At 54.6% G+C, this 12958-nt stretch overlaps 1 protein-coding gene across 2 annotated transcripts in view; it reads left to right on the forward strand.

The window, feature by feature from the left end:
- Window positions 1-2584: 2584 nt before the first annotated feature.
- PDE2A (phosphodiesterase 2A) overlaps window positions 2585-12958 on the forward strand; it is a 65400-nt gene continuing 55026 nt past the window's right edge. Inside the window, exon 1 of one of the 2 annotated variants that reach the window (XM_023510464.1) lies at window positions 2585-2786. In XM_023510464.1, coding sequence (XP_023366232.1) covers window positions 2667-2786 — 120 coding nt within the window. In that variant the 5' untranslated portion in view covers window positions 2585-2666. The remainder of the gene's footprint in view (window positions 2787-12958) is intronic. The other variant, XM_023510500.1, reaches the window with a different exon arrangement.

Below are 12958 nucleotides of genomic sequence, written 5' to 3' on the forward strand. Positions count from 1 at the left end.
GCACTCTACCCAGGGGGACAGCTTGAGGCTCTGTCTCAAAAAAAAAAAAAAAAAGAAAGAACTTCTGGCCAGGCATAGCAGCTCACACCTATAATCCTAGCACTCCTGGAGACCCAGGAGGGAGGATCAGTTGAGGTGAGGAGTTCAAAACCAGCCTGAGGAAGACTGAAAAAATTAACTGGGCATTTGTTGTCCTAGCTACTCAGGAGGCTGAGGCAGGAGGATCGCTTGAACCCAGGAATTTGAGGTTCCTGTGAGCTGTGCTGACACCACGGCACTGTAGCCTGGGCAATAAGTGATATTCTGTTTCAAAAAAGAAAAGAAATAACTTCTTAAGAGTTGAGTGCTCTGGAGGCCATGCCTAGAATTGGGAGCCTGGGCGATAGTGGCTATGGCCAGGGCAGGATTGGCTTTTGATTGCACGTTCTGAGATGGCCTCTCCTGAAGAACAAGTAGTTCTGGTCAGTAGCCATAATAGATACCTCCTGGGTATCCCACCCACGTAATCCAGAGCCCAGGACCAAGCCAGTGATACATGCTCAGGATTTACTGAGATATTTTGTACCAGGCTCAGGGGTCAGACTTAGTCCTTAAAAGTAGCCTTTCCACCGGTCATTGTCTTTTACAGAATAGAAAACTGAACCCCCAAAAGGGAAAGGGAGCTTTTTTGAGGGGCAGGACCTTTACATATCTTAGCCCATATAATGTTTTCTATAGTATTCTTAAGTAGGACAAATTGCCCCTATTTTTAAGATGCAGTAAAATACATTGACTTATTCCCTAAGTCCCCAGACAGAGGTACTCCCTAAGTACCTCTTCCCTGACTCCCAGGGAAGACACAAAATGGGCTACCCAGAGAATTAAGGTAATACCCAAGGAAGGCCTCCTGGAAATAAGGGGGCCTCCAAATGGCCCCTGAATGATCAGCAGGCTGAAAGGATCTGGGAGGGCTTTGGGGGTAGGATGGCATGGGCAAAGGCCTGGAGGTGAGAATGAGTCAGTCACTGATCTGAGCAGTGCAAGTCATATAAATTTAAGGGATGGTGGGAAAGGGAGTAAGCTTGATAAACAAGTCAGGGTTCAGTTTACAAGGTCTTGCATGTCAGACTGAGGTTCAAGCTTTACTGTGTTGGTAGTAGGGAGCCACCAAAGATGTTTAAGCAAGGAAGGAAGCATGCCCAGAGCTGATTGATTCTCAGAAAGATGGGAGAAATCCTAGTGTGGAGAGTCACCTCCTGAGCTGGTGGGACAGACAGGACTCTGCTAAGCCTGTGTGCCAGGTGCCTGGACTGTGTCCAGGATTTGGCTCAGTGACTCAACATTGAGGAAATCATTCCCCAGGGAGAAAGGGCCCTGATGAATCACCCAAATGAGGTGGGGAGGCTGGGAGGCTGGGGGTTCACTGACTCACCCTCCAAGAGTTGGGGAGGCAGTTGTAGAGAGGAAGGATTCAGGTCAGACCACAGTGAGAGCTGTCAGGGGACTTTGCTCTTGGCAGTCCTGTGAGGAAGACAGGAAAACGGGCTCAGAAAGCAGGAGAGGGGATCTGACCAAGGTCATGCAGCAAGTTGCTGGCATAGACCAAGCAGACTCAAGTGCACCGTCCCTCTGTCGAGCAAGACTCAAGTGCACCCTCAGTCCAGATACGTCCCATGACCTTGGCCGCTCTATGTCAAGCTGAAGCTAAGAACTGGTCAGTCGGTGCAGGGCCCAGCTGACCCCAGTGACCCGCCCCCCGCCCCTGCAGCCAGGCAGCCGGCCACTGAGGCCGGACTGCACCGCTGCCATACGACAGCAGGGGGCGCAGGAGTGTCGCGGCTGCCGCAAGCATCTGAACCCAGAGGCGGCTCTGCAGAGAAATGCGCTCCGGGAGCGCGAGTCCCACCGCGGAACTGAGGACTGCGTGGTCCCGGGGCCTGCATCCTCTCCGTCCTCCAGAGACTACGACCAGACCTGATTGCCCAGTCCTGGGTGCCCAGTGGCCTTACCCCCACTCAGGAGTGGTGCGTCTGTCTGCGTGAGCGCTCCTCCCGTGGCTTTGCGCACGTGTCTACCTGGCAGATTTTCTACTGCTCCATGGCCTCTCCATCTCGGAGCGACCTCTGAAATTCTCCCTGACATCCCTTTTCCTCCTGGGGTTAAGGGAGAGGAGCAAGCCCAGGGTTCCTGTATGGTCCGCGGCCCCTCCACTATCTTCTCCACTCTCTCCCCCAACTCTGCTGGTCTCTTGCCTCCGGACTCTAGCTGAGACCCAGGACTGAAAGTGGTAGTGAGGGGGAGAGAGTGCGATCAGACAGGGTGGGGGCTCTGAGATAGCAAGAGGAGTGGCGGTGGAGCAAGCGGAAGGGAGCGAAGGCTGAAAGCCGCTGCCTGGCGGGGGATCCTAAATGCAGACAAGCTGGAAGAATTTAGGGAATCTAGGGAACGGAGAGAGAAGGGAAGTGAGAGCCGATGGGGGATCTGGTGGGTCTGAAGATCCGACGGGCTGAGAGGTGCTGTCCCCTCTGCCGGGAGAAAGGCGGGGCTGGGGCGGGCTGGGGGCGGGTCGGGGGCGGGCCGGGGCGGGGCCGGGGCGGACACTCTCGCGGACCCGGCGAAGCTGTCGCGGACGCGCTGACCGAGCACAGCAGCCGGGCCGGCGGGCGGGCGGGCGGGCGGCTGCGAGCATGGTCCTGGTGCTGCACCACATCCTCATCGCTGTTGTCCAATTCCTTAGGCGGGGCCAGCAGGTCTTCCTCAAGCCGGACGAGCCGCCGCCGCCGCAACCATGCGCCGACAGCCTGCAGGTAGGGGGGGGGGCCCCGCTCTGGGCACAAGGGGAACCCGGTGTCCGGCGAGCGCCGGGCCGGGTCCTCCGCGGAGCATGCAGACTCCAGCTCCGTGGTCCACCTTGATCTGAGCCCTCTGAAACCTCCTCAGGGAGGGGATCCCTCCCCTAGTTCTGAATCCTACTCTGGTACTGGACTGCAGCTCATACTCAGAGCCCTTGAAGCCCCGGCTCACAGTCAAGCTCTGAACCTCATTCGGATCTAGGACCAGAGTTAACCCCAACCCCTGAACTCCCAGTCCACAGTGGGACCCCAGTCTGCACTTGAGAGCTCTCCCTATGCTTCCCCACTCCCCCTAGATAAGTGGAGGACTCCTGCCCTAGCCTCTGGACCTTAACCATCCATATACTAGCACAGCCAGAGCACCTGAACCCCCACTTTCTACTGGGACCCACTTCAAAGCTGGGGCCTCACCTCAGGCTCCTGAAGTCCACGTCACAGCCTCAGCTGTGCACCTATCCAGATTCCTACTCAACCAACTAGACTTCAGTCCTTGGCTCCGAACAACCCCAGGGTGCAGAGCCCTTTTTCTGCCAGGGGTCCTCTCACCTCCTCTACAGGATCTCCCACCCCACCCCATTCCTTTCCTCCCTCCTGTATTTGAGGTCCTCTGGTCTTTTCGTGCTGGTCTCCCCCTCCCTCTTGTTTCTCTTTGGGTGTGGTAGTCCCACTTTATTCTCTGGGTTTCTCTTCTGGTTTCTCTGGAAGTCTTTCTGGGTTTGCTCTCTGCCCTTCTGCTTCTCTCTGTTCCCCCATGTGCCCACCTTTCTTGGTCTCTCTCTTCCCCCAACTTCTCTAGGTTTCTATCTTCTTTCTGAGGTCATCTCTTCTTCTTACATCTGCCTCTGCTTTGGTGTGAGGAGGGGGCAAGCTCAGAGAGCAGGGCCAGTGTCCCCAGACCTCCCCCAACCTCTACCCGCATTCTCAGGTATAGTGTGCTCTGGGCTCAGGTGGAAACGCTTGAACATGGACTGTGCTGCCCTCCAGTGCTGCCCAGGGAATCTGAGGTGGGTGGGGAGCCCGTGGTAGGGCACCAGTGTTTGTAACTTATAAAGCATCCATCCCTGAGCTTTATTCTTGAGAGGGGCAGCGGGGTTTGGGATGGGGGAGAGTAGACTGCAACCTGCTATTAGTCACCTGTGGTGGGGTGAGTTAGGAGTGTATGTGTTTGTGTAAGCGTTTCGATGTGTGTGTAGCATGGGCTGGGCTGCATGGTTCGGGTGTGCCTTGTGTGTAATCCTATGTGTTGTGTCGAGTCTCATTGTGTCCTCATGAGGGAGATTGTGTGTGGGAAGATGGTGGGGAATGTAGACATTATGAATCCATGGTGCATGCTGTGTGTGGCTAGGGAGGCAGTGCTGTGGGTGGTGGCAGCTGGGTGTGTGACGGTTGTGTGTGGAGAGAACTCGTGTGTATGTAGTTGTGTGTCTGTCATTGTAAGGTGGAGCTTTTGTGGGGGCAGCTTGCATGGGGGCTGTGTATGTTACTGGGTGTTGTGTGTAGACAGGAAGGGCCACTGTGGGGGACTGATGGGTTCTATTGGATGTCTTATCAGAGAGGAGTTGGGGAGTTGCTTGTGTTTGTGGCCTAGGTGACTGGCTTAGAGCCATGGTGACATACCCTGGGTTTGCTTGGGGGAACATATATATACACCTGTGTGTTGGTGTTTGAGTGTCATGTCTCTGTGTGGTGGCTGTTCCTGGAACAGCCAGGAAAGGGTGCAGCCAGGCCATGGGGTCCTAGACCAGGAGCCCAGTTGAAAGTGTGTGTATGCGTGTGCACACACATGCACACATGGGGGTGGGATGGAAGAAGGCAGTGTGCCAGCAGGGCTGTCTATGCTGAGGGGCTACGTGTGCCCACAAATGTGTGACAGTAGGTGTGCACATTACCTATGCAGGGTGTGTTTGCATGTGTCTCTGAGTCTGGGTGATATGTGTGTTGAATTTGATTGGGTGCATATGTCTGTGGTTGGGAGGTGAGGGAGAGGTGTGTGAGGTGCATGGTGGGAGACTGGGTGTGAGTGTGGCATGAAGTGTGGGTGTGTGGGCTGTGTGACTTTTGGGTGTGAGATGTGAATTATGTGATCTTTTCTTCCTGTGAACTGTTTGCATGTGTAGTGAAGAGTGAGTGAGGGGTGTCCAGTGAGCTAGGGGATGGGGTAGGGATGTTGAAAGCAGCAGAATTTGCTGTGGGGGGAAGGTGTATAGTGGGAGGAATAAGGTATGTCATGTTTGGGCTGTGTGGAATATAGCAGGTGCCCCATAAATGTTTGTGGAGTGACGTGTGTGTGCAGGGAGGACTTGGCTGCCGTTCTTCCTTTGCTCCCCTCCCACTGAGGTCCCCAGAGATGCCCTGTGACGTTCTTGCATCCCCCCCAGCCCAAGCTGCCCCTACCCTTTGCCCTTCATCCTCCTCACTTTGACCAAGGCCTTTGTTTTGGGTTTCCGGCTAAGCAGGCGCTGGACAGGCGGGCGGCAGGCGATGTCGCGGTCCGGGAACCTTTGTTCTTTTCCTCTTAGCCTGACTGGTTGTGTTTGGGGCCCGGTTTGGAGGGGGTTGGGAGAGGATGGATGTGCAGACAAGGTTCCTGTGCTTAGCACCACCTCACAGTGTTCTGTGGAGGGGAGGGGCGGGGGCAGGCAATGAGGCCTGGTGGTAGCCTCAGCGGAACCTCTTGGTACAAGAGCAGCTTGGGCTGGGCATGGAGTTGGGTGAGTTTGTCAACAGTGCGTCTTAGTCCGTGGTGGCCCAAAGCTCACGTCACCTCAGGGTGCTGAGCTGCCGAGCACACCCTTCTCCAGGCTCGCTTCTCTTTCCTTCTCTCTGTGGCTGCAGCCCCCGCGGAGGATACCTGGGCTGGGAGACAACCAGGGCAACCTCAATCCATCTCTATTTTTGTTGACCCACATATGATGGGTAAGAAATAGTCCTGTCCTCGCAGAGACCCTTTGTGAAAAGGGAGAGCTGGCCAAACTTTTGGGGACCCTCTAGTGTGATGGGGCAGATGCAGGCAGCAGGAGGAGCCAGGTCATACCCTCCAGAGAGAGCTATGGGAAACCTTATCTGGCAGACTCTGAACAGGTGTTTGAGAGAGTGAAAGTCCAAGACTCCTTAAAAATGGAAGGAACAGACAATTTGAGTCAGTTGGGGAAGGGGCTGAGGTGATGCCTCAGCATCACCTGCCAGAAGATTCTCTCCAGTGAATAAGCTTGCGCTGGTCTTTGAAGGCTCTTGGAATGGGCAGAGAAATGTAGCCTAAGGCTAAGGAAGATTCTGGCCCAATTGGCAAAAGGGATCTTTGGTACAAGGGAAGGCAGCTGGCCCTTCCCCAACCAGTCCTATCTGCCTTTGGACGGCTATCCCTGGGCCTCCCGCTTTCTCAAGCTTTCTTGTCACCCTTTCCATCCATCTCATTGTCTTTGTCTTGAAATATTGTCACTGTCATCATCGTTGTCATCATCATCATCATCATCATTACTATCATCTTTTAGGCAGTTCTTTCCAAATTCTAAGGTCCTTTCCACAAATCTCTTATTTAACAGATTCACTCATTCACTTCTCTTAAAGTATTGAGTATCTGCTATGTACTAGGCGGGCACAGTTTTAAGTCCTGGGGTCATAATAGTGACCAAATTGGTCTCATGGAACTCCTACCTTCTGTGTCCAGACACACTGTCAGTCTTCTGGTCCTGGGCAGCTGGCCCTCCCTTCTAGGTTTCCCCCAGCCTGGTGCACCTGGTTTCATGAGGCTCTTTGTGTGCACCCCGCAGTGCTGGATTCTGTTTTCTGCCAGAATATGTGCTCAGCAAAGGTTTTATCTGGGTCTTCCCTCTCCTCGTCCCATGTGTCCTGAGCTTGGCTTGGCATAATCTAGATGCTCACATCTAGCATCAGTTTTCCATAACTGCCCTGCAGGGTTGGCAACCCAGCTGCCATTTAGGGAAACTGAGGCCCAGACCAACGAGGGGACTCAAGGCAACATTCTCATCAGACTCTCCTTTTACCAGCATTCTCAGAGACTGACAGTCAGGTGACTGGTCCAGGTCTCACAACGAGGTGGCAGGGCTGGTATCAGAATATAGCTTTTCTGGCCACCAGGCTGGGCTCTGGCCCCAGCACCATGCTGCTCCCTGGCTGGCCTCCGTGCTGCCTGCGGCGGGTAAACGATTATTAATGACCCCCCTGGCAAGGAGACAGGAAATGTTTCCCAGCCACAGCTGGGGACCTGCTCCCTGCCAACCCCAGCCATCCATACCCGCCCTGACCATGGTGTCGGCACTGATGTTATCTCCATTGCACCTCAGACTTCTTTCCTTCTCCTGCCCATCCACCTACCTCTCTGACCTTGGCCTCCCAAGGGTAAACGACAAGATGGGAAAGAGCTTTCTTTTCACATCCCTGTCCCTCACCACTTTCTCCAACCTGACGCATCTCTACCTTCTTCCTTACACCAAACCAGCCAAAAGTAACCCCTCCTCCAGGAAGCTTTCCTTGAATGCATAGCCAGCCCCTCCAGAGGCCTGGGGCCTAGGGCACTGAGTTTCCTTCATTGCAGCTGCTGTTCCCACTCTAATGGTTTGCTCTGGTGGCCCTAGGTAGGGTTGGCCTGGGCACCTCCTATAGCCTGTCCCCAGCTGTTGCCTTAGCAGTGACATATGGAGGATCCTCCCAGATGCCACCTCCATGAAGCCCCGAGCCCAGCCTAGGGATTCCCACCTCCTCCAAGCACTCTTGCCCTTCCTGCCTTTATATGTGGACATTAGTGAGCACCTACTATGTGCTCAACAGAGAGGGTGGGTAGAGATGAACAGGATGGGAGCCTTGATGCTCCCCATACCCTCTCCCAAGTCTGAGCAAAACAGTGTCAGCCCCATGGCAGGTGGCACCTACCTAGGTGACAGGGCTGAGGTAGGGAGGAAGTCTAGGATGCTGGTAGAGTGTGTTGGGATGGAGGGCATGAGGGGGATAAACTCAGGGGCCAGCGGCACAGAGCAGGGGCTCCTACTTCAGCCCAGAGTGGGAGGGAGGGGTAAGTTGGGGAGCTTCCAGGAGGAAACAAATCTAAACCATCTAAACCGAGACCTGAGGGATGAACCAAGAGGAAGTTCTGGACAGAAGAGAGAATGGCAACTGTGAAGGCTCATTGCTACACCCCTCCACAGGACTGGACCCTGGGCTGAGTCTCTGGGATGGGGGAGCATCAGAAAACAAGAGCGAGGGCTGCTGAAGCTACCCTGGACAGATTGTGCAGGACTTGTAAGCCATGTTCAGGACTTTGGACTTTTTCCAGAGGGGAAGTGGCACTAGGGGAGGACTTGAGAGCAGGGATGTAACTTATGAGACCTGTGTGTTTTAGGGAGCTCCTTGGGCCATGGGGTGGAGACAGGTGAAGACTGGTGTGGTCCAGGAAAGGGGTGAATAGGACTGGACAGGAAAATGTCTGAAGGATGGAGGGGAGAGGTGGAAGAGGGAGTCAATCAGCTGCAGAGGTGAAGGGAGAGGGATAATGCGCCCTGCTTGGGTGTCTGGGTGGGTGTCGTGCAGTCTCTGAGAGGCCCAGGAGGGAAGACCCAGTGGTCTCAGAGGCCTCCTAGGAGGTCACACACTGTGAGGCTAACCAGAGACCTGACCCGGGCTCAGAGCTATTGGATCCTCACCTGTAACTGGGGGAACTCAGACTCTGCCTTGGGCAAGGAGTGATCAGAATTTGATAATTAAAATAGTCTGTGAAATGTAATACTTAATAAAATCCAAATCAAAAAATATCTTGAGTACATTCCAAAACTAGTAAAAATGTAAATTTATGAAAATGCTAAACATACATGATTGTTCTAATGTAAATTGTAAGAATCAGCTGATTCCCCCAACTTCAGATCCAACTCCCTTGAAGCTGCCGCCTCTGATGTGGCTGCTCCCTGGGGTTCCAGGACCTTCCGGTTCTGCTCCCTTGAGAGGAGCTATCCGGGTCCTTCTGAGGACCTGATGGCCTGGGGGTGGGGAGAAGCATTTTGCCTTTCTTTTCCCCTACTCTGAGTAAGCTGGCCTTGGGCACCCCCATCCATGGTTGACTCTGTTTGGGGGCACCAAAGGGAGATGGAAAGGATAAGAGAGGTTTAGGAGCTGAAAGTGAGAGGGGCTGAGAGCATGTAGTGTGGGCTCAGGAGGGGGACGGTGGGGAAAAGCAGGAAGAGTGGGGGAGGGCCAGGAGTAAGAGCAAAGAGGAGCAGCCTCACCCCAACATAAATACTAGTATTTCAGAATGTAAAAGTTGCGCCACTGTTTCCCAGAACACCGAAAGTGGAGGTCCAGTCTAGCAGTCCCCGGCTGGGCATTGCATGGCTCCATGCTCTCCGGTAGTCTTGCACAAAACCGTTTCCTGGGCTGCATTTGTTCACCTGTAAAAGAAGGAAGTTGGGGGTCAGTATCACCAAGGGATATATAAGCCCAACTGCTAGGGGTATATGACTTTGAGAATGTGTAATTGTCAGTTCGTGGAGCTCTTACTGAGAAGATTCTAGTGTTCCATGACTCCCAGCTCCTAGCCAGGGCTGTGTGGATTCATGGTTGTGTGACTGCGACATTCTATGATTTTAAGATGTTGAGGCTCCAGGAGCTTAAGATACGGACATTCTGTGAATCTGGGATTCTAGGATTTGATGATGTGATGATTCAATGATTCTAAATGGGGCTGCTGGGAAGAGCTGCAACCACCTGCCTTGTTAATGTCAATGTTCAGTTATTAAAAACATAACAAGATGCAATAGAGACAGATAGCTTGGGATGGTGGGTGCTGCCCCCACCCCTAGTGAGGGAGGGGAGGAAGGGGCGGGGCTAGCACTGGAGGAGAATTGAGACTCTTTCAGCCTGTGTCACACAGGCTGTCTCTCCTGCCACAGCAGAACTGGTGTGTGTGCGAGTGAGAGGCCTGCCACTCCTCAGCTTGCACAGCAAGGTGGTCATTCTCTTCAACTCTGCCTCCATTCCTTCGTTGTTTCAGACTATGGCAGAGAGAGTAGTACCCTTTCCTCCCAGCCCCCAAAGTCTCTGGGCAGAAATGGCCACAGCAGAGGAAGGAGAGGCCTGCTCACCCCCACCCCTTCCCTGACAGTGCTGGCCTAGGGGGGAAAACAGGACATGAGCACTTCCTGGACACAGACATGGAAACACATGAACCCCTGCCTGTGAGGGCCCCAAGTACCAAGGACTCAGACAAGAGCAGAGGCCAGGGCAGCCAAAGAGTGCCATCAGCACTCCCTGAATACTGGCTGAGGAGGGCCTTGCTCCTGCCCCAGTGGGTATCGAGAAGGGGTCAAGGAAGGGAGGTCCCTGGCAGGGGCTAGAAGTACTGATATGTTCTCCACTATGTCACAGGCCAATAGCCCATCCTGGCAAAAGGCCAGCCCAGTGGTCCAGTATCTCACTCCCTCCTGCATCCTGCCCATGCCTTGCACCCAGGCCAAAGTTGTGCAGGAATCGAGGTTTGAGGGGAGGACTTTGTCCTTCTAGAGTGCCCATCTTAACTGGGTCCTTAAAATCCCAAAACAGCTGCATGAATCTGTGGGTTTCCCTAGCTAGGTGGGTTTCCCTAGACAGGCCGGTTCACAGATTGGAGTTGGCCTAGGTCACACATTGCAGTAGGGCCTGAATTCCCAGTCCTGGTGCTCCCATTGTGATAGCCATCCCCTTCTGGGCCACCTGGGGAGTAGGAGTGCAGGTGACTCAGGTTAGACGGCAAAGCCTTGTCCATCACCCCTTTCTCTTCTCCTCCTGCAGGCCAGAAGCAGGTAGGGTGACAGCTGCTGCCTGTCCTCCACACAGTCCCATTGTTTCCCCTCTCCTGTGGCAGCCTAAGGATATGTCTCCTTCCCTGGGAGGGAACCCCGCCCAGCTGCCCAGACCACAGAGTGCCTCCTTGGGCTGGGCTTTCTCTCTTTGCTCCGCCACCCCTTCCTCCTGCTGTCCTGTCCTCACTCTTGTCTCTGCCTGCCCACAGGCCCTCTCCCCATTCCTGCAAGTCCCCAGCTCTAGCTCTGGTGTGTGGAAGCCTCTCTCAAATGATTAGTATACTTGAAAGAGCCCTCGAAGATCATCAAGTGCAACCTTTTATTCTTCAGATGAGGAAACCAGCTCAGAGAGAGAAAGGTCCTGTCTGGAGGTGCACAGCGGGGTGTGGCAGAGCTCAGTGCTACGCTTCACTCACCCCTGGGGCATAGTGCATTGCACTCAGCATCAGGTGTGAGGGGTTTGAGGGCTGATCCCTGTCATAGTCAGTGTGATGCTGAGCACACAGAGTCCCCGGAAATGTGGGCGTCTCTCCTCGGCCCTTCCCTCTCCATTCCTCTCCTCTGCTCAGATCCTCTCCTTCACTATCCCTGAGACTTGTATGACCCCTGCCTGGGGCAGACACTGCCCTTGGGACATAGACCAGAGGTCAGGCCTCCATGACTGGGACGTGCACCGACGCACTTGGACACACAGATGTATGCAGTACATCATGAGGACGTGCAAATCCCAAGTGAAAACCTGATCACACAGTTAGGAGCCCACCCTGAAGCTGGCATTCTCCTCTTCCTGTGAGGCCCCCCTCCACACCTCTTCTAGGAAGCCCCTTAGGCCCTCTGCAGACTATTTCCATCCCACCACCCTCTTTGTGACAGCTGAGCTCTGTGAGCCTAGGTTCCTTCTCTGTGACCTTGAGGACAGGGCTGAGTCTTCCCCTCGGTGTCCTGGGGCTGCTCCTTCAGTGTTTCCAGGAGGGGCCCAGCTTCTTGTAGCTGAGTAGGGAGAGACTTGAAGACCCTGGAGGACCCATGCTACTGGTACAATGGGAAGACGGTGACAGATGAGAGGTTGCATCTTTTCCAAAGCAGGCTTCAGCCCACCCTGACTTCCCTGCCTGGCATCTGGGGCACAGCCCTGGCCTATGGGCCCCTTAGGGCAGAGGTCCTAGTCTGACCCCACAGTGCAGAGGTCAGAGGATCAGAAACCCTAATGATCCAGCAGCAGTTCTCTAACTGCAGGCTGTGGGTCCAGGTCCTCAGGACACCAGCAGCTTATAGACAAGTTGTTGCAGATTCCTGGGGTATCTGGGAGCATCCTGGGGCATCTAGATTCTCTGGTAGGAGTGGGGAGTAGAAGGATGGTGAACACTGAGGTGGGAGTGGTAGTATGGGGAGCTGTGAATGCCTGGGAGAGACTCTCCTAGTCCTATCACTGTCCCCACACCTGATCGAGTGAAGGGGGAACCAGAAGGGGTGGAGATGAGGGGGTAGGAGCCTCTACCAGGAGTGATGGAAGCCTGAGCAGGGGGCTGGAGAACCCACTGACATGAGGTCTACCTCCTCTCAGGGGAAGGGGTGGGCGCTGTCCTGGGGCAGCTCAGTGGGAGACCATCTGACTTTGGGTGGAGAAAAATGCTTAGGCTTTGTGGACAAAAGGGACGGGCCCTGGGGTCAGGCACTTATCTTGGCCCTCGTCATTTCCTCTGCCGGACACAGACATGGCCAGGTTAGTGGGGTCATTGCACAGAGGGAAGGAACAGGACCAAGCCAATGCATACTAGACCCTGCAGTAGTGTCAGGCGTGTGGGTGACCTCGTCATGCCCTGGGCTGTAGTCAGTCACCAGCAGAGGCTCAGCCACATAGCCAAAGTCACAGTGGGAGATGGCCACACCTTGACCATCATTCCCCACACAGAACCAGTCATCCTGGGTGACACTCAGGCCCAGCTGTAAGCTCAGCTAAGAGAGAGACCCCACAGGCTATGGGGACTTGTGGGACAACCAGATACCCTACCACAGCCACACCACAAGCATCCACACACCAGGTGCAGCTACTATCATCCCTGCAGTCAACCCAAGGAGAGCCAGAGATTCCAGCAGTTGTGGGCAGGCATCAGTGCCTAGGGGAGAAAAGGGGGGCACCAAGTGGGGAACCCAGAAATACCCCTGTGCCAGACTGTGCCCTCTTCTCTGCTTGCTGAGTGCTTGAGGCTGTTTATTTTCTAGCAGGGATGGGTGTCTCATCCCCCTCCCCCTCTGGTCCCCACCACACGATTCCAAAGCTGCCAAATCAAATCAGCCCCTGCACCCGCGCCAGGCTGGCATGGCGGCCAGCAGCTGACGGGA

This window comes from Otolemur garnettii, unplaced genomic scaffold (assembly GCF_000181295.1).
Source record: "Otolemur garnettii isolate 467f Iridium unplaced genomic scaffold, OtoGar3 scaffold00001, whole genome shotgun sequence".
NCBI lineage: Eukaryota > Metazoa > Chordata > Mammalia > Primates > Galagidae > Otolemur > Otolemur garnettii.